This window comes from Geotrypetes seraphini, chromosome 15 (assembly GCF_902459505.1).
Source record: "Geotrypetes seraphini chromosome 15, aGeoSer1.1, whole genome shotgun sequence".
Lineage (NCBI taxonomy): Eukaryota > Metazoa > Chordata > Amphibia > Gymnophiona > Dermophiidae > Geotrypetes > Geotrypetes seraphini.
Window position 1 is genome coordinate 52,028,524 of NC_047098.1, and position 25,308 is coordinate 52,053,831.

The 25,308-nt window shown below is 43.8% G+C and overlaps 1 protein-coding gene across 6 annotated transcripts in view; it reads right to left on the reverse strand.

The window, feature by feature from the left end:
- The window catches only part of MSI2 (musashi RNA binding protein 2), a 756,883-nt gene that overhangs the window by 160,567 nt on the left and 571,008 nt on the right, over positions 1-25,308 (reverse strand). For 5 of the 6 annotated variants that reach the window (XM_033922616.1, XM_033922615.1, XM_033922619.1 and 2 more), the window contains one exon: positions 23,494-23,568. In XM_033922616.1, coding sequence (XP_033778507.1) covers positions 23,494-23,568 — 75 coding nt within the window. Of the gene's footprint in view, positions 1-214; positions 3,392-23,493; positions 23,569-25,308 lie in introns of those variants that run through there. The other variant, XM_033922620.1, reaches the window with a different exon arrangement.

The window sequence follows — 25,308 nt, forward strand, 5'->3', positions numbered from 1 at the left end:
AATCCTGCACATTCATGGAGAGATAGCCTGAAAACTCGAAATGCTGCAGGGTCAGAAAAGCAGATCTGGAAAGCACCAATAAAGTTTCTGTGTAATGAAAGAGTTAGTGGAACAGATTCTTTAGCATAAAAAAATCTCCAAATGAACGTGGGATTCGGTGTTGAGAGGGAAATAAAGAAACGACAAGCCAAATCAGTAGCACACAGCTTGTCTATTGTAAACCGTTTATTTTTCTGCTTCAGTTACTTACAGAAAAAGAAGGCATTGAAAAAAATCAGCATATAAACTATATACAAAATAAGAGACTTAATTCACAATGGCTAATTCTTTTTTTATCATAATCATGCGTGCTAGGGACAAATTCACAAAAGCAATGCAATTCATAGACAAAAAAATACAGGTTAAAAAGCTCTTCCTACAAGAGACATTTTGGGAAGACTGATAATTACATCAAAGCAACTGTCATGGAATGAGCGGCTGAGCGCTGGATGCAAGCAGAGATACATGTGGATGAACAGGGAAAACAGTCAGTGCATTACAGATTCACTGCGAGCAAGGCAGGACACTTCTCACAAACTTAGACAATTAGAGAGGGGAGAGTTCTAATGAAAAAAAAGTTCCATAGGCATTGCCTGATTTCACCCAGTTTGAATTTCAGAGCTGAGTTTAAAATGCCACTGGGCTGCTTGACTAAGATGGTGGATACTGATTGCCCAGACTGGATGCAGATGGTAAATCTTTTTCCTTATTTTTATTTGATTTGCTGATTGACACCTGCTCTTTTGGGATTCTGCTTTATGTGGAACCTTCTACAAAGCCTTTGGTGAATCAGACCTTCAAAGCAGCGCTTAATGCCCATTCTCACCCCTTCCTTTTTCTAATTTTCTTAAGACTTTTCCCATCTAGTTCAGGCTTCCCTCTAAAACTGCCTGCTGGCGCTCTTCTGTGACGGCCTAAACTCCCTTCTTGCCAGCTCCTGCGAACAGATGTTGCACTTGAGAATATAACCCAGGTCTTCCACTCAGTGCTACCACTGAGCCCTCAGACCAGCCCTTTGCTATCAACTGTATTATCTCAAGAAAATTCACATGAAGGAATATTAGTCACTTTTTATTAATTAAATATTGCTGTTAAAACTTTCTTTTCTTTAAACATTCTTTAAAACAATACAGCGCCCGACACCCTGCAGGAGATACAGCCAGCAGTTCTGTAGAACAGAGGTGACTAACCATGGATGCTGGACATAAGGCCCAAACGTTCCCCACCCCCACCCCCAATGGCTGCATTAAAACACTGCATCCTCTGAAGGAATGGATTCATTTTACAGATTCAGTCACCCGAGACATCCACTCAAAAGACTGGTAAGAAAATCAGACAATGCGGCTTTCCCATTAATTTATAAGGAAGAGGGGTGGTGTATTTCAAGAACCCGTGTTCAGCCCCGGTCAGCTAAATAAAAAAGGTCTCTGTTATCTTGTGGAAAGTATTGTGGCAGGAGGCGATACTATTTGGTTGGACTAAGTACTATCCAGTCTTCATTTGGTCAGTGAAGAAAACAGCACTGAGGTACTGAGCTGGTCAGAATCTGTCTGCTGATTCTTAATTTTACCCTTTTTCTCAATTGAAATTTATATATATATATATATATATATATACATATACACAGTATAAACATATATATATATATATATATATATATATATAAACCCTAAGCCCAATCGTAACACGTTTAAAATAAAATTCTGATGAATAATAGAAAGTTTGTGAGAAGCTTTCTGCTTCAAATTTTTTTTTTTTTTTTTAATATTAAGATGTTTAATTTCCCCTGCCCCTTGCAAGGTTACAGGCTGCATGTGCTTTTAAAACAGGCAAATGGAAAACAAAATAGAATTACTCATTTAAAACAGAGCAGCACATATGCAAAACAGAGGCAATGAGGCAGGCCAATGAAAATCTGTGCTGAAAGTCGAAAAGCTGCCGATTTACATGACATTTACACAATGTGCAGATGAAGAAAATGTTTACTGGACACTACGGAACCGGGAACCCCACTGTTGAAACCATGAGCTGGTTGTTAAAAACCACAGGTCTTAGCAGTGAATGAGATGAAAAAAGCATGGCTTGGGGAAAGAATTTGAGAGCTACCGAATAAAAAGGTTTTGTAAAATGTATATGCTGCCACAGGAGGGAAGGAAGGGGGCAAAAGTTGTATTTAGAGAAGAATTTCCAGCCCTGCCCAAGTTTCATTACTGGTGAAAACATGAACGGCAGCTGGAAAAGGAGCTTAAGGAATTCTGCTGTCACGCATCACACAGTGGTCATCAATATTCTGCCCAGCAGTGAGGTCCATAACAAAATAGAAAATTCAAAAAAAAAAAAAGGTCACACAAAAGCTGACCCTGTAGGCTATTTTGGACTGCTGCCAAGAGCTCTAGGGAAGTCACAAGAAAACAAACAACCCCCCCCCCAAAAAAAAAACCAAACACAAAAAACCCAACAAAAAAAACAGGTATGTCTCCTGAAACCAGGTGACAGCAGGGCTAAGAGGATATCACAGTATGAACTGCATTGCATTCCTCATCCTACAGCCTGCTGCCCCTTCCAGGCCTAATCCTCCTGTGCAACTGAGCTTAAGGAAGGCAGGAAGGCGTGACCTAGCACTTACTATACTGGGACTAATTGTCCAGAGAGTAAGAGGGGGTCCAGAAGGACAAGACTGGATTCCTGAACCCCCCCTGGCCAATCATCTTATTGGAACATCCCGTGCTTTATATCACCAATATGTACTCGGGAAAATGTAAGGACACCACCTTTCCCTTCCTCCCTCCCGCCCTCTCTCCTAGAAGTTGTCACACCAGTCAGATGTCAAAAAGGTGCTGGCAGGCTATTTACCCTAGAGATGGCTGCATGCACTCTCCTGCAGACCTGCGGTCATCTGTAAAGCACAGAGAGGCACCAGATAAGTCCAAATCATCATCACTTGTTCATTTTAACCTCCCGTTCCATCCCACCGTTCCATCCCAACCTCCGGTTTACTTCCTTGAAAAAGGAAGCATTAATATGACCCTAATGAGATCAGCAGGGAATCGCTACAGACAGATTTCCATCAGCCTCAGCAGCTGGGCATGCCTTTCCCCCCACGGGATAATATACACCAAGAAGAGAGAGCTCCATCGTAAGTCAGCCAAGATGAAGGGAGAGAGTTACAGTGGACAGTGAAATTAGGCACCAGCACCCAGGTTTTGTCTCTTTCTCTCTCTCTTTCTCTCTCTCTTTCTGTCCCCCTCTTTCGATCTGTCTTATTACCACTGCCGAAACCCCTGGTTAATTTGTTACGGGACCATTAAGAGCTAGTTGATAAAAATAATGTCTTGTGAAATCGGCAAATATTCTGCAAAGTGAAATAAGAAAATAAATTAAATTAATAGATTAAACTGAAAGAAAAAATAAGTCCAAGAAATTCATAAATGGAAACTAAAAATGAAATGAAATATCAGGGGTGGGGCTAATGAACAGCACAAAGATTTTAAAAAACCCAAAACCTAGTTTGTAATTTTATACAGAATTGTCCAAGCCCAGAGAACAGATACCAAAGCTAACTGCATTAGGCCAGGGTTTTCAATAAGATTAGTCATTGATGTAACTTAGACACAGCTGGATAAAATCCTGGTCACTAAAATGAACCTAAAGAAACTTATAAGAAACAGCCACCTAGATTATATTAAGAGATCAAAATCTGAAAACCTTCCTAAGCACACCCTATTGATGCCTAGGAAATTTAGAAGTGGTCAAGGAAAAAAACCAACATATTTTGTTAATTTTGTGGCAGTTTCCTGCTGCTCTTTTGGACTCCCGCCTCAGTTGGAACCGGCCCTGACCAGCTAAGACGGCCAAAATCTTCACTATTACCTACCATAGGAGCCGGCTCTATGGGTGCAGTTGAGCATACCCAATAGCGAGCAAACTCCTTCACCGTGTGTAGGAAAGAACACTCTATGGGCTCTTTGCTAAGCCGCATTAGGGCATTAACGCGTGGATTAGGGCGCACTAAATTGCCGCGCACGCTGGATGCCAACGCCCGCATTGAGCTGGCGTTTGTTTTAGCCATGTAGCGTGGGTTTAGCGTGCGCTAAAAACGCTAACGCGGCTTAGTAAAAGGAGCCCTATGTTGCCTTTAGCACACTGTTTTTAAAAAGTTGGCTCCTATGCCACCCACCCCAGGCTTCTTCAGTTTTCCTTCCCTTCCATCTCCTGCCTCAGCGCCTGTTTTGTTCTGGAGTACAGTAAATGCTGTGCTCTCGCAGTTTGGCTTTTGCGTGGTGTCTGAGACTCCCTCCAGTCCCCGTGCAAGGGGCTGTGGACGCTACTTCTGGAGCGGCCTCAGACCCAGCCGGCACAGAGAGCAGAAGCTGAGCTCAGGAATCACACACAGGTCTTGCCAGCGACAGTGTCGGTGCTGCTGGAGCCCAGGATGTTCTCCAACCACAATCCTGACGTCAAAACTTGAGGAAGCTCAGCGGAAATACTAAGCAGCATTTGAGAATGACTCATGCAGTTTTGAAGGATATCCTAAACTAAACTAAACTAAACCTTAGGTTTTTATACCGCGCCATCTCCATGGTCGTGGAGCTCGGCACGGTTTACAGGGATTGTAATAAGAAAGGAACTCCAGTGAGAGGGTTAGATGAAGATCGGAGGGGAGGAGAATGTTAGAGAGTTAGGATGTGAGAGAGGGGAGAGGTTAGATTTTAGAGAAAAGCCAGGTTTGCAGATGTTTGCGGAAGGGTTGGAGAGCACTCAGGTTCCGAAGGGGGAATGTGAGGTTATTCCAGAGCTCGGTGAATCTGAAGAGGAGGGAAGTCCCCAGTTTTCCTGGGTGGGAGATGCCTTTTAATGAGGGGAAGGATAGTTTCGATTTTTGGGTAGGTCTGGAGGTACTAAGATTCGAGGAATTCCAGGATAGAGGAATTAATGGAGGAAGGATGCCGTGGAGGATCTTGAAGGTTAGGCTGATGCATTTGAAGTGGACTCTGGAAGATATTGGAAGGCAGTGGAGCTTGGAAAGGAGTGGTGAGACGTGATCGAATTTACTTTTAGAAAAGATAAGTTTGGCCGCGGCGTTTTGGATCCGCTGGAGTCTGTGGAGGTTTTTCTTCGTTAGGCATATGAAGATGGAATTGCAATAGTCCAGTCTGGAGAGGATGATGGATTGGACGAGAACGGCAAAATGATTTTGATGGAAACAGGATCTTACTGATCTCAGCATGTGAAGGCTGAAATAGCATTTTTTTACCAGGGACTTGAGGTGGTCGTTGAAGGACAGTGTAGAGTCAATGATGACGCCCAGGACCTTATTGGAGAATTCGAGCTACAGAGAGGAGCCGGAAGGCAGTGGGATTGAGGGGGGTAGCTGAGCTAATTTTGGGCCAAGCCAAAGTAGTTTTGTCTTGGATTCGTTCAATTTCATTTGGACGGAGTGGGCCCAAGATTGGAGGTTTGAGATACAGGAGGATATGTTCAATGGGAGATCGGTGAGGTTCGAGTCAGTCTCGAGAAGGACAAGGATGTCATCAGCATAGGTGTAAATTGTTTCAAAGGGGGATAGATGGAGGAGTTTTAGGGAGGACATATAAATGTTGAAGAGGATGGGAGAAAGAGGTGAACCTTGCGGGACTCCACAGATTGGTGTCCAGGGGGAGGAAGAGGTACCATTCATGTTGACAATGTAGGAGCGGGAGCGAAGGAATTTTGAGAACCATTCAAGGACGGTGGAGGTGATGCCAATCTCGGAAAGTTGGTAGAGTAGAATGTCGTGAAGGACAACGTCGAAAGCGGCAGAGAGGTCAAATTGCAAGAGGACAGCGAACTTGTTGCGGGAGTGAAGTTGCTGGACCTTAGAGATTAGGGAGGTTAGTAGGGATTCGGTGCTGAAATTAGGACGAAAGCCGTATTGGTAGGGTAAGAGGATGGAGAATTTCTCTAGGTAGGATGAGAGTTGAGTCGATATGATGGACTCGAGCATCTTGGTTAGGAGAGGGATATTTGCTATTGGGCGATAGCTGGATGGAGTGGAAAGGTCGAGGTCGGGTTTTTTCAATAGAGGGGTTAAGGCAATATGGCCCATTTCTGGGGAGAAAAGGCCCGACTGTAGAGCGGAGTTTAGGAGTTTGGTAATGGAAGAGATGGCTTGAGTGGGTATTTCCTCGTAGAGGTAGGAGGGGAAAGGGTCTAAAGAACAGTTGCAGGATTTCATTTTGAGACAGAGTTTGAGGGTGGTGGAATCGGATACTTGGTCGAAGGCAGCCCAGAGTCTGTCGGCTGGGATAGCGCTGGAGGCCGATAGAGTAGGGTTGGGGTCAGTGAGCACCAGGGAGTTGTAGGAGACTGCAGGTGGGAAGGAGCTGCGTAGGGTCATTGAAGAAATTAGCTAGAACATCGGCTGAGGGAGAGGAGGGGAAAGAGGTGGAGTCTTTTTTGGAGGTTAGGGAGTGCCAGATTTTGAAAAGTGTGCTACTCTGGTTATTGGATCCTCCAAAACATCAAAGATTGTGAGTATGTGTTCTGTGACTTTCAGCTCATAATTGCTAAACTCATTAACTAAGGTGGTTGTGGGGGGGGGGGGGATAAAAGAAAAGCTTGGTGTTATTTTTTTTCATACTCAGCTACTATGCACATAAGAACATAGAATAGCTTTACTGGGTCAGACCAATGGTCCAACAAGCCCAGTATCCCGTTCTCACAGTGGCCAATCCAGGTCCCTAGTACCTGGCCAAAACCCAAGGAATAGCAATATTCCATGCCAGGGCAAGTTCTTCTGCAGCTGAAACAGCAAATATGCACTTTGAAACTCATCCAGGACTGGCCGCTTCCCTTCATACACAGCACCCTAAACCTGACTTCTAGCCTTGACCCATAATATGGGAATACAGTCACCCCCCTGTCCCTTTTAAAATAACAGATCCAGAGCTTGTGGCAAGAACAGGGCCACGGTCTTATAAGTCAATAATTCCATTGGTTAAATTCAAAAATAAATACTGTACATTTGAAACTATTTTTTGTCCCTTTTCCAGCCTATTGAAGCATATTAGAATTAAGCTACTTCAGACAGTTAAATGACCAATTTTCTGCCTCAAATATACCTTTATCACCCAGGTAGATGATACTGTGCTAGCCAAAAATGAATAGAGGGCCCATTCAATTCCCCACTGGTAGCTCTGGAAAGCCACAGGACCTCCTAAACCAAAATGTAAACGCACTCAACCACTGTAGACCATAACAATTGGGGGTTCACATACCCTACTGCACTAGCTGCATCACATCCACCCACCTATGTGACAAACATGCCACTCACTTGCAACACCTAAAAGAGAAGACAGGCAGACATGGCTGACAGAGGGAAATGGAATATCCTTACCAGGAGGGAGGACCAGCTGAAAGAAACCTGGGAGAGGTGGTGGGGAACCTGGAATTTTCTCCTTCCCACCCTCAGCCATGCTCCCAATTGACTGCTCCAACCCCCTGCACAAGCCAGAAACACCCAGAAATGGGGGGGGGGGGGGGGAGGGGGGTGTTCCATTCACCTCTGTTATCAAGACTCCGATGACTTCAGTTTGTTGTGCATGTCCTGGGCTTTACATGTAACTGCATAAAATGTCTTTTATTGGCGACTGGCACTGGCTACAAACCTACACATTTTGTTCCTATCATGGCAGCCTCTAAATGAGGTCATTGTAATTCATCAACTGAACAGATAAAAGCCAGAAGTCTCAGATAGGCTTCTGAAAAATATCATCAATTTTATAGAGAAACTTAGTAGGGGAGAAGGGACAGACAGGAGTGCTAGAATTCAAAATCACCCTGACCTCCTGGCATGTGCCCTAAACCGCAGAACAGATGGGAAGTATTCAGTGGCAAGATTAACTTTCATGGAGGCTACAGAATAGAGAATGACACGGGGACAAATTTTCCCTGTCCCCGAAGGAACTCAGTTTCATTGTCCCGTTCTCGCAAGTTTCGTCGCTGTCCCATTCCTGTAAGCTCTGCCTTAACCACACAAGCCTCGATCGCTTATGATTTTAAAGTGTTTGAGGCTTGTGCAAATGAGGACAGAGCTTGCAGGAATGTGGCAGGGATAGGAAAAGAACCCACTGGGATGGGAAGGGAAAAATGAGTTCCCGCGGGGACGGAGAAAAATTTGTCCCTGTGTCATTCTCTACTACAGAACACAACCCCAAATTTTTATCAGCTTTACTACGGTACTAAGTGGAGACGTGGCCTAGTGGTTAGAGCTGCTGCCTCAGCACCCTGAGGTTGTGAGTTTGATTCCCACTGCAGCAAGGTCCGGATGTTAAGGGTGGGCAAACAGATAAGTTGCCCTGGGCCCCCCATTACCTGCTTAAAATTGAAAGAGGGACAGCCTGCAAGCAAGCTTTGATGGCCCCCTCCCTAGCATCTGCCCTGGGCCCTATCATCACTTAAAACTTAATTGCCCCAAGTACAAAATAAGTACCTAACTAAAATATGTAAACCACTTTGACTGTAACCACACAGAAAAAATGATATATCAAGTCATCACCAACCCCTTTACTAAACATAAACACTTCCACCATCACTCTCACTGTGAGTGGAAGGCCAGAAGACAGACGTAAGGGTGATCTTTCAAGGAAATATGTTAAGAAACACCTGGAAGGTTTCATTTATTCATTTGGATTCAGCTCATGCCTTTTCATTAGTAGATCAAGGTGCATTACATTATCTGTGCCCATCTTATCTAGTACCAACTCCAGACTCCTTTCTCTCTGCCCTGCTGCGCTATATACCTCAAATAAACTCCCTAAATTCCTCTTTGGCCTTGTTTAAATTCTTTAGGAGGCTGCTTTTAAATCTTAACCCTTATTCTCCTGTTCATACCCATGTGGGTTTTTAAAAAAAACCCAACAATTTCCCATACTAAATGGAAGTTGCCAATTCTCTTATTTGTTCCGTTTGTCTGTCTTGATTGAAATCTCCATAGAGTAAGAACAGACTCTTATGTGCATATGTTCAGTGCAGTGTGCGTCTGTAGTAAGTAGGATTTGAAGCCTGGCTTCCCTGGTTCTCAGTCTGCTGTTCAAACCACCAAACTGTACTCTTATAAAATATTTTAAAAACAGTGCAAACCTCTTCTGTGTAGCATACAAGTTACTCACTGGTCTCAGCATATCAGGAGCCAGAAAGTCATGTGACAGGGGTGCAGTTAGCACTGCTGTTATCCAACATGACTTTGCAAACTGTATCTTTTTACCTAGGGTTACCAGATTTCATCTGTAAAAAGAGAAGAACACAGGCTCCGCCCCAGCCACGCCCCCACACAAACTTTTGTCTCTGCTTCAAAATGGCAGATGATGTTTAATGTGAGCAAGTGTAAAATGATACATGTGGGAAAGAGGAACCCAAACTATAGCTATGTGATGCTGGGCTCTCTGTTAGGAGTCACTGCCCAGGAAAGGGATATAGGTGTCATTGTTGAGGATACATTGAAACCCTCAGCTCAATGTGTGGCAGCTGCTAAGAAAGCAAACAGAATATTAGGAATTATCAGGAAAGGAATGGAAAGCAAAGATGAAAAATGTTATAGTGCCCTTGTATCGCTCTAGAGTACGGCCGCACCTCGAATACTGTGTTCTAGTGTTCAGAATAAGAAAAGATACAGAGAAGGGCGACAAAAATTATAAAAGGGATGGAACGACTTCCCTATGAGGAAAGACTAAAGCGACTAGGGCTCTTCAGCTTGGAGAAGAGACGACTCAGGGGTGATATGATAGAGGTCTATAACCGCCTAGAAGTCGTCTATGGCGGTATAGAAAAATAAAGTTGTTATTATTATTATTATTTATTATTAGATGTGAATCGTTTGTTTACTCTTTCCAAAAATACTAGGACAATAGCTAAATGGCTTAACAATCATAAATTAGTCCTCAATATTGAGAAGTGTACATTTTGCTGGATAACGGGTTATTTTCCTCAGCCAAGGATAAATATAAATATCCTTGGCCAGAAGATTCCATCAGTATCGACCTTTAAATATCTGGGAGTCATCGTTTTGAAAGGCAAGCTTCGGGACTAGTTAAATTCATGTTTTTATACACTGACAATGTTATGGGCAGTTCGAGGACTATTTCAAGAGCATAATCTGCATACTCTTATTCATGCGCTATTCAATTTCTCAATTGGATTATTGTAACATTGTTTATATGGGTATTACAAAAAGTAATACTAGAAGATTGCAAACAATTCAAAACACAGCGATCAAATTATTGGGTTTCAAAAAGAAATTTGATAGGGTCACCCCACTGTATTTGCAATTTCATTGGTTATCTATTTTCTATAGAATACAATTTAAAACTTTGACTCTTGTACATCAAGCCTTTTATTTTCAACCACCTGAGTATTTACATACCCTGACATTCCTTATATGCTGGTTAGAATTCTGAGATCAATCCACGATAACAGACTGGTTCTTCCTTCAGCCAATAGGGCAAAATGGGAATCAACAAGAAATAAGGCTTTTTATTTCATTGGTCCTCAATTATGAAATCATTTGCCACATGAATTGAGGTTGGAGGTAAACATGCTAGGCTAAAAACATTTTATTTTTGTGAGGCTCTTGGTAAAGATTGTTCATTACCAGAGATAATTCATATATATTTAGGGGAAAGGGTCTTTGCAACGTGAATCCTGTGATTTTAATGGCTAGAAGACATTTAAGTTTATTTTGAGTTATGTGGTGTGAATTTATCTGTTATTTAAATGTCTTAAGGTCTATCCTATTTTAACTGGAGTTCTTTTCTACATTTTATAGTTATTGTAAACCGCTTGGACCTGTCGTATGAACAAGTGGTATAACAAGTTTTAATAAAACAAACATAAAACATAGACTAGGGGACATGCATTGAAGCTACTAAGTAGTAGATTTAAAACAAACCGGAGAAAATATTTCTTCACACAACATGTAATTAAAAACTCTGGAATTCGTTGCCGGAGAATATGGTGAAATCAGTTAGCTTATCAGGGTTTAAAAAAGGTTTGGATAATTTCCTAAAAGAGAAGTCCATAGGCCACTATTGAGCTAGCTTGGTGAAATCTACTGCTTATTCTTAGGATAGGCTGCATAAAATCTGTTTTACTACAAGTACTTGGGATTTAGCTAGGTACTTGGGATCTGAATTGGCCACTGTTGGGAACAGGACATTGGGCTTGATGGACCTTTGGTCTGTCCCAGAATGGCAATTCTTATGTTCTTATGTCCAGTAGCTCAGGGCCACATCTGGAGAGCTTCCAAACATGCACGGATGCGATGTGATGACATCATGCTACATCCGCACATGCACAGAGGCCAGTCCCAAGCTCGGGACCTTCCTAAACCCGGACAAAATGCTGTGTTTTGGAAATCCCCCCGGGCACCTAGACAGTCCTCTAAAAAAAGGCCATGTCCAGGTTTTCCTGGACATCTGGTAACTCTATCTTTACCTCCAGTGACTACGGTGGACGTCAGGCAGCAAGAGTGAAAAGTAGCCTCCAGTAAAGGTCATTGATGATGCCGCCTCCCTGCCCCACCAAGCCAATAATCTTGGACAGGATGTCATTTGCAGTAGCAGAATTCACACAATAACAGATCAGCTTAAGGCATGGGACAATGTGGACATCTCTTCTTGTTTTAAAAATCCTTTTCAAAGGATTCTGTTCATCTGTTAAACAGAATGATACTACTACTACTTATCTGGTATGGCGTTGAAAGGCATATGCAGAGTGCTGTACATTTTGACATTTATAGACAGTCCCTGCTCGGAAGAGCTACAATCTAACTTAGATAGACAAGACGTGACATAAAGGGTTGAGGATGGGTGAGGTGAGAGGGGTTAAGTAGAAAGCACTTTCAAAAAGGTGGGATTTTGAACTGGGCCTTGAACACTGCCAAAGACGGAGCCCGCTGTAGGGATTCAGGCAGCTTGTTCCAAGCATATGGAGCAACGAGGCAGAAGGGACAGAGTCTGGAATTGGAAGTTGAAGATAGGAGGGACTTATTAGCTGAGCGGAGCTCACGGGGGGGGGGGATCATAGGGGGAGATAAATGAAGAGAGATAGTGAGGGGCAGCTGAGTGAGTGCATTTGTAAGTCAGTAAGAGGAGTTTGAATTGTAGTCTGAATGATACATGGCAAGATGCTGACATGTCAGTAAGAACTGCCAAAACAGTAGCCTCTACCTGCCTTAGAAGGCAGGGAAACAACACCTTCATGACCATATCTACAAAAGTACACATCTCTTTTTACAGAGGAGTCCAGCTTCTCTTTCCCTACTCAATTGTGCTAATGGTGGCTAGTTACCCCCTGTGGTTGCAAGCGGTTAGGACTCCACCGGACTGTGGATCCAGCAGATGCACAAAAGGATAAGTTGAGGGTTTGCAGTTTTGTGCCAGACGCCTTCCTGCTAATCAATTAATGACTACAAATCCACCACAACTGTGGAACTTGGCTCTTCCTTTGGACAAAGTTTGGTCTATTTGTGCCCTCACCACCTGCCACAGAAGCTGAATTACACTCCTAGCCAACTCCCTATGCCCTGATCTATCAGCCGAAGACATCTACTACAGAGTTGGAAAGGTAATGGCTTTTCAATTCCATTTTGTAATGGGGCACACAAAACCATCATGAAGCCAGTATACAATGGAAAGCAACTTCATAAGAAGAGCAAATGTAGCTTATACCTATTCAGGAAACACAAATCCACCTGTGAGCAGATGAGGATTACTTTGCCCACCCAGGAATCCCTTTTTATCCTACCCCGGACACTTCTGGCTACCTCCAGTCATATCACCATGCCCATGTATTAGTCATAGTCACATTTAAATTCTGCCACATTTCTAATTGCTAACACTTCTGCAGGTCAGAAGTTCCACACCCAGCCCCATGCCACCCTCTGAGTACAAGGGAAAGAAAAGTCCCCTTGGACTGGAAAACTGTTAATGTCATTCTGCTCCACAAAAAAGGGATGCAGGTCAAGAGGCTGAAAATTACAGACCGGTGAGTCTCACATCAATAGTGTGTAAACTTATGAAAACGTTGATTAAAAACAGATTGGCTATGATTCTGGATGACGAGAGACTATGGGATCCCCACCAGCATGGATTATGAAGGGAAGGTCTTGTCAATCCAATCTGATAAGCTTCTTTGACTGGGTAACGAAACATCTGGATAGGGGAGAGTCCCTCGATATCATGTATTTGGACTTCAGTAAGGCTTTTGATAGTGTCCCACACCGTATGTTATTAAACAAGATGATTACGATGGGACTAGGAGAAACATTGACTGCATGGGTTAAAGACTGGCTCAGTGGTAGACTTCAGAGGGTGGTGGTAAATGGAACTCCCTCAGAAACGTCGGAAGTGACCAGTGGAGTGCCGCAGGGCTTGGTCTTGGGTCCGAAACTATTTAATATCTTTGCACGAGACCTGCCTCAGGGGCTTCGAGGTAAAATTACATTATTTGCCGATGACGCTAAGCTATGCAACATTGTGGACAGCGCAACTGTGCCAAACACTACGAGGCAGGACCTACTTTTACTGGAACAATGGTCTAATACTTGGCAACTGAGTTTAATGCCAAAAAGTGTAAGGTTATGCACTTTGGTAGCGGTAACCCCTGCAGAACATACACCCTGAATGGTGAAAACTTACTGGCCGTACTGAGGTGGAAGAAGATATCTTTTTCCCTACGGGTCCCACGGCAACAAGAGGGCATCCGCTCAAACTCAAGGGTGGGAGACTTTATGGTGACATCAGGAAATACGTCTTCACTGAAAGGGTGGTTGATCGCTGGAATGGTCTTCCACGTCAGGTAGTTGAGGCCAGTAACGTGCTTGACTTTAAGGGACGATGGGATAAACATGTGGGTTCGCTCCAGGGAAATGCTTAGGGGGAGGGTTCTTTTAGAGGGAGGGTTCTTTGAGTGGGCAGACTTGTTGAGCCGACGGCCCTTTTCCTGCCGTCATACCCTGTTTCTAAGAGACGCCTTCAAACCTAAGATCCAAGGAACTGCAGGTCCACAGAAAACATAAGGCAATACTGTTTTATTTAACTAATACATTTACTGACTGGCTTCCTTTCATCAGGTCAAAGCAAATTGACCTGCTTATTTCATTCTGCCCTGAAAAACGGAGTGCAACTCACAAAAGCCAGACGAGTAATGCATTAAATTAGTCTAATAAAAAGGATTGTCGACCTCCATTTCCACACGTTCACGAGGACGATACATAACAACGGCACGACCTTACACAAGGGGCAAAGTTTTTAAAAAGCAAAATAAATCCTGCTTTACAAATAAAAGTAAATTAGAAGATCAAAGTCTTTCAGCTTTGCTGCAATGAATTAAAGAAAAATCCAAAAGCATACTAATAAACCATTTCTAATTTTTGTTGGGGTGAGCTGGAAAATGGCAGGCTTGAAAGGAAGCAGCAAAGGACAGGGGAGCATCCAGATTCATCCAACACATTTGCTGTGGTGAGAACCAGGGCTAAATTCTATAACAGTGCGCTAGACAGGTACTGCTATGCACCTTAAAGAAAGCTGCCTGGCAACGATTAACCTAAATTACTTAAATTAACTTAAATGGTGTGGTAATTGACCCTTTCACCCTCTCTATTCAATATCTACATGGCTTCACTAGGTCATATGCTATCCAACCTAAAACTAAAATCATATATCTACGCAGACGACATCACTATTATCATTCCCATTACCTCGCTTTCACAAGAGATTGAACAATTCACCTCATCCATCCTCACCAAGATAGAACAATGGGCCATTCAATTCAAATTAAAGCTGAACCCAGAAAAAACCAAAATTTTCCTGGCCAGTCCCAACAACAAGCTAACAAACACCTCCCTGAAACTTAAACGGGTTAGACTACCCAATCAACCCCACAATCAAAATCCTTGGAGTCATCCTGGACCACTGCCTTACTTTCGAAGCCCACACCAATGCTCAGATTAAAAAATGTGTTTGGTACCCTCTGGAAACTCCGCACCATCAAACACTACTTCGACTTCTTTCTCCTTCCGATTACTGGTCCAATCACTAATTCTGAGCATCCTAGACTACTGAAATATCATCTACCTAGGTTCATTTTAAAAAACCATCAAACGCTTAAGGACTCGTTCAGAATGCAGCCGTTCGACTCATCTATAATCTCAAAAAATCTGACGCATATAAGCCCCTTCTACAAAAAAACTGCACTGGCTGCCTATGGAGGCGAGGATTATCTTCAAATTTGCTTGCCTCTGCTTCAAAAACCCTAACAGGCTTGTCCCCAATCTACCTATCAGATCACTTTGTCCGTCCGGGCCCCCACCCGCACACGTAACGTCCACTTGTTTGCCTTCCTGTCCCTAAAGTGCTGCATCTACAAGAGATTCCTCGACAGATCCCTAGCGTTCCAGGCATGCAAATGGAACAAATGTCTATCCACTCTCATCTCTAATTCTCTCTCCTACCAAACTTTCAGGAAGGTCAATCAAAACTTATCTCTTTGACAAATATCTCTGGACTCCCGCCCTCCTTGTAACTCTACTTTTAACTATGCCTTGTACCTCCCACCTTCTTGCACCTCCCACCTACCTGCCTTCTCCCTACCTGCACCCGACTTCCTAAGCCTCGCCGATTGACTTGTTTATAACCTCTCTATCTCCTTCTTGGCCTGCTCCAGACTTACTAAGATTATATTGATTGATTGACTTATTTGTAAATTTCGCTGTAGATGTACAGTCTCTTGTCATGTAAACCGCTCTGAACTATTCTGGTACTGCGGTATACAAAAATAAAGTTATTATTATTATTATTATTAATTGAATCATTAATTTAAAAAATAAAATTAAAAGTTAGGCACAGAATTCTGCATGGTTCCTAGTAATGCCGAAATTGAGATGCCTCCGACGCCTACCTGAAAAGTAGGCATGGATCGGGGGCAGAGAATAGGCGTGGTTGACTTAGGCATCCCAGTTAGGCACCAGTAAATTAGGCACGGTAAAACCATTATGCCAGCGCCTATTTCCAGGATACCTAGGCACTGATAGGCAGGATTCTTCAAACGGCAACTTAGCAGTTGATTGACAACCGTGTCTAGCAGCACCTACAATGTAGGCGCCTCTAGGCGCCATTTATAGAATCCGGCCCCCCGGTGGCTATCAGCATTTTGCTGACCGTTGCCAGTGCTAAACCCAGAAATTCAATGCCAGGCCATATCCGGGCACCAGCATTGAATTTCTGGTTTTCCAGAGCCAGCTAATGCATAGCCAGTTAAATGCAAAATGTGGCACTTAACCAGTTATGAGTTACCACATAAAGAGAGGATTGACTTTTATGTGGTTCTATTTTTGCAGTTACCTTGGCCGGTTAAATGCTGAATACCAGCACTTAACCAGCCACATGCCGACTCTGCCCCAGAATGCTGGTTTCGCACTAACCAGTTATTTCCAGCAGTAACCAGTGAAGTGCTGCTGAAAATTGGCACTTAACCCTGAACAGGCAATAGAACTGGCCAGGAACCATACCGACCCCTAAAATTTCAAAACTGTTTTGTTCACTCCAGAAACAAAGCCTTTCCTTCTATATGCTGCCCCTATACCAGAAAGCTTACTTTCCTATATGTTAACATTCAAAGCTCTACAAATTAGGAAGCGGTCAGAAAAAAAAAGTTAAAATCATTACAGACATATTGACTCCTAGCTACACTGAATATCAATTTTTTTTTCCCCATCTGAGGAAATAGTGCTGCATGCTGAGTGACCGTTCACACAGCTTCTAAATTGGTCAGCACATCCTTGCACCCAGAATCCTAAATGGATGTAACTGTCTTGTGACCTGCACTTAGACCACTGGGAAACTAATTCCTGTAGCCTTAGGGTTAACATATGTAAGGCCCCACTCTTTCCGTCCCCAGCCCCACCTTGTTCTGCCTTCAGCCCCACCCCTAAAAAACCTCATCTTTTTTTTCCTGACCTCCAGGCCGTGTCTGGAGGGCCTCCAGCATGCACAGATGCGTGTGAAGTCATCCATGCATGCTTGTTGAAGGCCCTCCAGACGTGGCTGGAGCTCGGGGCTTTCCAAAACCCGGACAAACTGCCGGGTTTTGGAAAGTCCAGATGTCTGGTAACCCTATGTAGCCTCAATGTGGGGAAGGTATTTTCTGATCTGTCTGAAGATAGCCCTTCTGAATCTGGATGAAAAGCATGTGTGGCATCTTTCGTATGTGCCCTTTTAGCCAGAGTGTGGGGTAGGCGGTGAAGGTGAGCTATGGAAAAACAGACATGGAGCAGATTTTTCAAATTTATATGCATGGTTTTCTGACTGGGCAAATTACAGGTGCAAACCATGTAGGCAATTTTAAAAGTGAGGCTGCCCAAATAGTTGCTCTTTAAAAATCAACTAGTGGGTACTGCACTACAAGGGACCGCTGAAAAGTTCTCAGCTCAACCAAGAGGAGAATGATGTGGAGCCATGAAACTTTTCAGTGGTCCCTCGTTTTGTGATGACATAAAGCCTCATTCCACCAATGTCTAAGAGCCAACCTCATCGGTAATATCACAATGGCTTGGTTTCTGTATACTTGTGCCCATTTGCTAGTTGCATTTGTCTCCTTGAAATGAAAAGTGCCAAGAAAAGTGTGGAATAACTTGCAAGTTTCATGGCTCCACATCATTCTCTTCTTGGTTGAGCTGAGAACTAACTAAGAATCGTCGCACAATAATGAGGACAAAATTTGATCTGAAAGCCTACCTGATCCTAACAGCTAGGATAGGGGTGTGGAAGCAGACCCCAAAGTCACCCACTAGAGTTGGTCTCTCTGGAGAAACAATTTGCCCAAATATCGGTGAATGAAAATAACATGAAAACAAAAGGAATTTTTTTTCTGTGCAAATCCCTATAATTAAACCACAAACTATATAACATTTGTGGTGTGGTCACCAGCACACCTCTTCTGGGGCAGGCTGAGGCCAATAGGGTTCTATGCTGAGTGCAGTTAAAATTTAAATTTTAACGTTTTAATTCCAAGGTTTAAAAACCCACCTCAGGGGTCAATGGAAAATGCTACATTGTACAGTCATGTGTAAATGATTGCGTGTACAGCTTTCACAGTGAACTGAAAGCTAAATAAATGCAAATTTCATGCTTGTGGAACTTGTGAGCTAATGGGGGGTGGGGGGAGCCTGCTAGACTCATGCGCACAAAGGTTTAGTGATAAGCACAATTTCTTTTCCATATGTAAAAGTACCAGCACATATCTATGGCTGTTCTGTGCATAAATATTAGCCTCTTAAACATCTTTTTTGTGATATTTACACACAGAATGGTCGCTGATGTATACTGGACATTTCATTTTTGTTCGGGACATGCATGTGTTATTGCTCTTCCCTTCTATCTGTCTTTTAAAGCTGCAGATATTTGTTTTGGTTGCAGGAGAAAGAAAAAAAAAATAGATACTTAAATCACATGAAATTCTCTCAACCTTCTATGCTAGACTAGACCTGATGAAAAATTTCTCATATTGCGTGCACAAGAAAAAGCCCTGGTTTCCTTTTATACACTGGCCTCATTACCATTCATCCTAATGCAATGTGCAACATGCGTATTGCACAACTTTACTTCCATACTCATTCTCTCTCTGCAAGTACCCCCCTGCGGTAACTGCATGGTTAGGCTCAGGGTAGCTTTCTGCATCAGTCCCTCAATATGGATTACGTTAGACCAGAGGTTCTCAATCTGTCCTCAGGACACACCCAGCCAGCTGGGTTATCAGTATATAAGACCCGGACGGATTTTCAAATTCTGGCAGTTTGTCTGGATTTCCTGAGCTCAGGGCTATGTCTGGAAGGCCTCCGAGCATGTGCAGATGTAAACGCAATGATGTGTGACATCATCGTGTTGAATCTGGGCATGGGTGGAGGCCCTCCAAACACAGCCCTGAGCTTGGGAAAGGTGGTGAGGGAGTGGAATGGGTGAGGAGGGTGAGGCTGGAGGCGGGGCAGGGCTGGGAGCAGAATAGGGCTGGGCCTCTTTTTGTTGAGAAGAAATCTGGTAATCCTATCAGTATATCAAAAATGAATATAACAAGAGAGAAATTTAACCTACAATTGAGGTAGTGCATGGAAATTCATCTCACATTGATTAATGGTGGGTATCCTGAAAAACTGACTGATTGGGAATGGGTTAGACCAGGGATCTCAAAGTCCCTCCTTGAGGGCCGCAATCCAGTCGGGTTTTTAGGATTTCCCCAATGAATATGCATTGAAAGCAGTGCATGCACATAGATCTCATGCATATTCATTGGGGGAATCCTGAAAACCTGACTGGATTGCGGCCCTCAAGGAGGGACTTTGAGACCCCTGGGTTAGACTACTGATTCTCATCTCTGTCCTCAGGACACACCCAAACCAGCCGGGTTTTCAGGATAACCACAGGGGATACACTTGCAGGCTTCACTCCAGGGATGCAAATTATGCACATCTATCTCATGCAATTCAATGCAGACATCCTGAAAACCTGACTGGCTGCATATCCTCCTTGCAATAAGGCAATCAGATCATTATGCACCCTCAAAGAACTGTTTTCAATACAGCATAGACTTGATAAAACTCTGCCACCACCCCCCTTTAACAATCCCAACCCCCCTTTTTCCCTCTAATAGTCAAAATATTTCCTTCCTGTTTTTTGGGGGGTCAAAGAAAAGACAAACGAAAGAGCTTGCAGTAAGTAGAATCAATTAATTTCAACAGAGGTTGAAGCTTTGGCACATCAGGAAAATGAAATTGAAGGATGTGTGTGTGAGCCTTCCAACTTCTGGCAGTCACATGATTCATGGGCCGTGGTCATCATCACCACCATAACATCAGAATCTCCAGCTGGTGATGGGTGCTGACCTCGAAGAGGGTAAATTCTATAAAGGGGCAACTACTGATCGACACCAACAACGTGCCTATTTGGACTCTACAGAGGAAGGTAGATGTCTTCTTTTCTTTATAGAATGCTAATGGAACAGATGAGCTATGTGCCCGTAGTTTAGGTGTGAATACTGCTTGTGCCCAATTGTTAAAGAAGGCATATAGATGATCATTTTATCATTTTTGCGTGTAAATGTACACCCCATCTGCAAAGTATGCACCATCGATTACTGGCACTTACAGAATTGCACAGAGCTGGACAATAATCATTTACGTACTTATATGTCAACATTCACACAAATTTCTAGATGACAGGCATGTGCACGTATTTTTACTGCCTAAATCTATGTGACTCCTTAAAGAATTACTCTTAAGTGGTTTTTTGTTTTAATTTGCAGCACTTATGCAAATATCTGTTGTCTGCATAACTCACTATACAGCCAAAGGGGGGGGGGACACTCAGAGCAGGGCTAAAATATATACAGTATACCCTAGGAGTAATGTATATCAGGAACAGTGGACAGCCCCCCCCCAGAGCATCTACCCCCCACTTCCCTGCTTGCTTCTTCCCATGCCAGCTCCAGCTTCTAGCATGGGGGTATTATTGCCATTGTTGAGGTAGGGCCGGGGGGAAGGGAGGTCTTTGGGAACAATGGATTTTCAAAGCAGAGGACACTGCCTCCCCCACCCAGCCACCCAAGTGTACACACACAGTCTGTTTCTCTGAGAACACCCAGCACTGCAGTCAAGCAATTCGGTTGCTCTCCAGATAACCTATGAATTCAAGGCTGCTCAGAAAAATATTATGAATAGCTTTAACGGATAAGTTGTCTATTTAAAGTTATGTGTTAGTTTTTGGGGGAGACTATTGCTTCTAATATGTTTAACTCAAATGTAGTACCATGCCAGCATGTGTGCTTGGGGAAGGAGGGGTGGGGGGGGAGTAATGTCTTATGGTGTGGAAGCAGTTTGTGGCATACATGATAATTCTGCCTCAAGAGGTTTCTGGAAGATTCTGCATTCAGAAATGCATTTGTGCAGAAGGTAGGAGAGTCTTTCCTGCTCCTACCGTAGTATGAAGCTTACAGCTGGTATATTCTATGCTCTGCTCATGGCATCTACAGTTTATCACAGTCTGATTAGTTCTTCTTCCATGGGATAATTGGGAGGGTTGGGGGCTCTGTGGAGGACACTGTGGTATGCCCTCCTGGTCGAGGGCTCAGGGAAATCTCTCCAAGACTGATCCAACAGGGCCCATGCAAGCACCAGCAGGGTTCACCTCAATCGCTAAAACCATTCTACCTTATCCCAACTTGCTGCAGCATATCACTTCTGCACAGTGGCCTAGCGAGGGTGAGAGGCACCCAACCATGTGCTCCTCATGAGCCCCGTCCGCTCTCCCTCTGACGTCACTTTCTAGGCGCGGCCCCTGAAAGTGACATCAGTAGTTGGGCCGACAGGGTCGTGAAGAGCACATTGTTGACCACTGCAGACAGCAAATTCAACCAGCTACCGCACCGGACTTAAACTTTATTTTAAAGTGCTCCAAGGGGGTGTGTATGGAGGGGGGGGAACTCCCCCACTTAAGTTAGTACTGTTGCTGCCATTGGGGAGATATGTGGGGGGTAACCCCACACACATTACAGAGGAAATTAACGTTTTTCCCTAAATAAAGGGAAAAACACCTCTTCCCTCTATAATGGGGTGTTCCCCCCCAACACCCCCACCCAACGGCAGCGCAAACAGTACTAACTTAACTGCGGGGGTTCCCTCCCCAAACCCCCACTCGGAGCACTTTAAAATTAAGTTTAAGTCCGGCGCGCTGATGTCCTGCGCACGATTGTCTGCTCGGTATTGTCGGCGCTCGATTGTCCTGCGCATTTTCAACTATGAACCGGCATATATGTACCCACACTTATACCAGCCACAGACCTGGCATAACCGCGGTTGAGTAAGTGCATGCCCCTTGCATTCTCACGCTATGCCAGTTAGGCTTACCCAAACAGAACAGTGCTTAGGCAGCGTATTTGCATAAGTGGACACTTACACAAGTATTAGTACTCTGTAATTTTACATGTGCAAGTCTTGTGTAAGTGGAGATGACCTTAACATGGAGAACATCCTCCAGCAATCCCTGTCGTACTGCTTACAGATATACTGTATTATCAAATGACTAGACCCATTACTGCAGTGGGCTCATCAAAATCTTTCCAATACATACATACATTTCTTTTTAGGGCAGGGGTTCTCAACCCAGTCCTTGGATCACACCTAGCCAGCCAAGTGTTCAAGATATTCACAATGAATATGCACGAGATAGACTTGCATACAATGGAGGCAATGTATACAAATAAATCTAAGACAACAAACAAAAATTGACCCTTAATACTCCACAGACCCCAAAGTCCAATCAAGACAAGAACCAAAAACTGTGGAGATGACGATGTCCAAGATGCAGGTCTTTATTAAAAATATAGTCAATTAATCCACATGATGAGATGTCAAGGACCAAAAAATTGGGGACTAAGGACCCAACACGGTCCGTGTTTCAATGACGCTGTCTTCCTCAGGGGTCCCTGAAAGTCCTAATGTAAAAATGTGGATCAAATCCTAAAACCTAAGGTAGTCAAGCATGGGAATCGCGCAGAGTTTTCTACTTGGACCAGTCCATTCCCATACTTGATCACCTTAAGTTTTAGGATTTGATCCAGTTTTTGCATTAGAACTTTCAGGGACTCCTGAGGAAGACAGGGTCATTGAAACACGGACCGTGTTGGGTCCTTAGTCCCCAATTTTTGGGTCCTTGACATCTCATCATGTGGATTAATTGACTGTATTTTTAATAAAGACCTGCATCTTGGACATCGTCGACTCCACAGTGTTTTTGTTCTTGTTTTTACAAATAAATCTAATGCATATTCAGTGGTGTAGCGAGGGTAGGAGGCGTCCCCCGCTCCTTCCATGCCAGCCCGCTGAACCCTCTTCTCTGCCCCCTCTCCTTCTCCAACCCCCCCCCCCCCGGCACCTCCTCTCTGCTCCTTCTGTGCCCTCCCTTCCCACCCCTGTACCTCTTTTAAATCTTCACCAGCGTGAGCAGCTTCTTTGGCTTGCTGCTCATGCTAGCGTTAGCTTTTCCTCTGATGTCACTTCCTGGCCCTGCGACCCGGAAGTGGTTTCAGAGGAAGCCAAGCCAGAAGGCCCTAGTAGATGCTCACGCTGGCGAAGGTCTGGGGAAGGGAGGGCGTAAGCATGGCATGGGAGGAGCGGTGAGGTGCTGGTGCCCCCACCAAGACAGCGCCCGAGGCGGTCCACCCCCCTCTCCCCCTTACTATACCACTCTGCATATTCATTTTGGGTATCCTGAAAACCTGACTGGTTGGATGTGTTGCAAGTTGAGAACCCCTACTTTAGAAGGATTACATTTTGATTTGTCAGAACAATACAACAAACACTCTTTTTTTAGTCAATATGGTTGCTAAAGGAAATGCATATCTGTGTATTCTTTGAGAATGAGGCTTACATACCTGGAAACTGATAGCTGTAACTGGGAGCAAAGCCTGGGTAGCCCCTGCCATATGTTGCAACGAAGTTCGGGTAACCTTGAACACACAGACAAGGACAAAGAAAGTCATCAGCTTGTGTCACCCAGCTTGCAACACCAATAAATGCCACCAACTCGCTGAGGATACACCAGTTTCAGATTGAAATAAATTATTTGGGTTCACTCAGGTGATATCTGGAGGGTTTCTTTAAATACGCTTTTGAAGTTTGTGGACTAGAAGTTAAAGCTAGGCAGTAATTATAAAAAATAAAAATAAAGTAGAAAGTTGTTTTGGTTTCAGCTGAAAATTCCAGTCCATTTTTTGGCAGAAAATTAAACTGTACTGTGCAGTCCACAAACTATGCTCCCTCCCCCTGACATAAGAAGTCTCCTCCTGGAACCACAGCTAGGCCCCTCGCCTCCCACTCCGAATAGAAGGAATCCTGCTCCTCCTTCCTGAACCACCAATGATATGGTAGGCTTAGGTAGGGGGATGGATGGGCTTATCTGTGGTTCCAGAAGGGGGGATTCCTTGAGTTGGGAAGAGAGGAGGGGGATCCATCTGTTCAGGGTGGGAGGGGCAAGGGGGAACGAAACTGGAAAAAAAATTGTTTTCGTTACCTTCTATATGAAGTAGGGAAGAAACCAGACCAAGCAGTTGGAATTTAACTGAGGCTAGATCTTGAGATGCAAATTCTAATTCCACCACTGCTAACTCTGATGTTACTAAGCAGGTCACCTCACTGTCCTGTGACTCAGTTTACACAGCTGGCATTGGGAAACAGTGATAATTTAAAGTAATATATACCTTCTACTTATTTCCTCCAGACGGTCCAATGCCAAGGCCCATGCCAGAGGCAGCTGCATACATATCCCTGATATTGTAAAATGAAATCCTATTTGATTTAAACTAATTATGTAATTTATGCTAGAAAGCACTGAAGAATCAACTAATAGCTTCAGCATTGTAATATATGAGATGCGTGTCTGACATTGACACTTAAGTGCAGGTGGGAGTACATATAGGTGGGACTCACTCTTATGCATATACCTAATTGAATACTTCCGCATTTAGATGCCCCTAGTCACACCAGCTCTCTGATTGGGTAAGTGGTCACGCCCAAAATACACTCTCTCTGTGCAAAACCCTTACAATGCTTCACTTAACCATCTTCAGTCGTGCTTAGATACTGTGAATTCCAATCTTTCCATCACTTTCTACGGAACCTCTCTATATCCATAGCCATTTGAGTGACAGATTGTCCTTTGCATCCCTGTCACAAAAATCATACAGGGCTCTCTTATTAGCCTGGTGGATTCGTTCAAATACCTGGGAGCGATTCTTAACTAGCATTCTTGTATTGTGAGTTGGCGATTCTTGAACTCCCGGCTTTTCTTTGCACCACAAATTTTCGCTGTGGTTAAATTATGCTTCTGTTCTTTTGGTGCTACCTATGCTTCAAAGCTTGATTACTGTAACATTGTCTATGCCAGACTTCCCTCATCCTTGCTAAAGTGATTGCAGTCTGTCCAAAACACCTCAGTATGTCTCCTGTCCCATGCCTGTCACTATGATCATGTGACGTCCCTCCCCCCAAACATCACTAGCTCCCTATCCCGTTCTGTACCCAACGTAACATTTGACTTTATCCCATAAGGTTGTACATCAAGGGACCCTTTCCTAACTCTTCTCTTTATTTTCCTGTACATCCCCCTCTTGTTCTCTGCAATCTTCTTCCACTCACCGTCTCTCCATTCCTTCAATCTGTGATTCTCACTTGGAGTCTGCTCGGCCTTT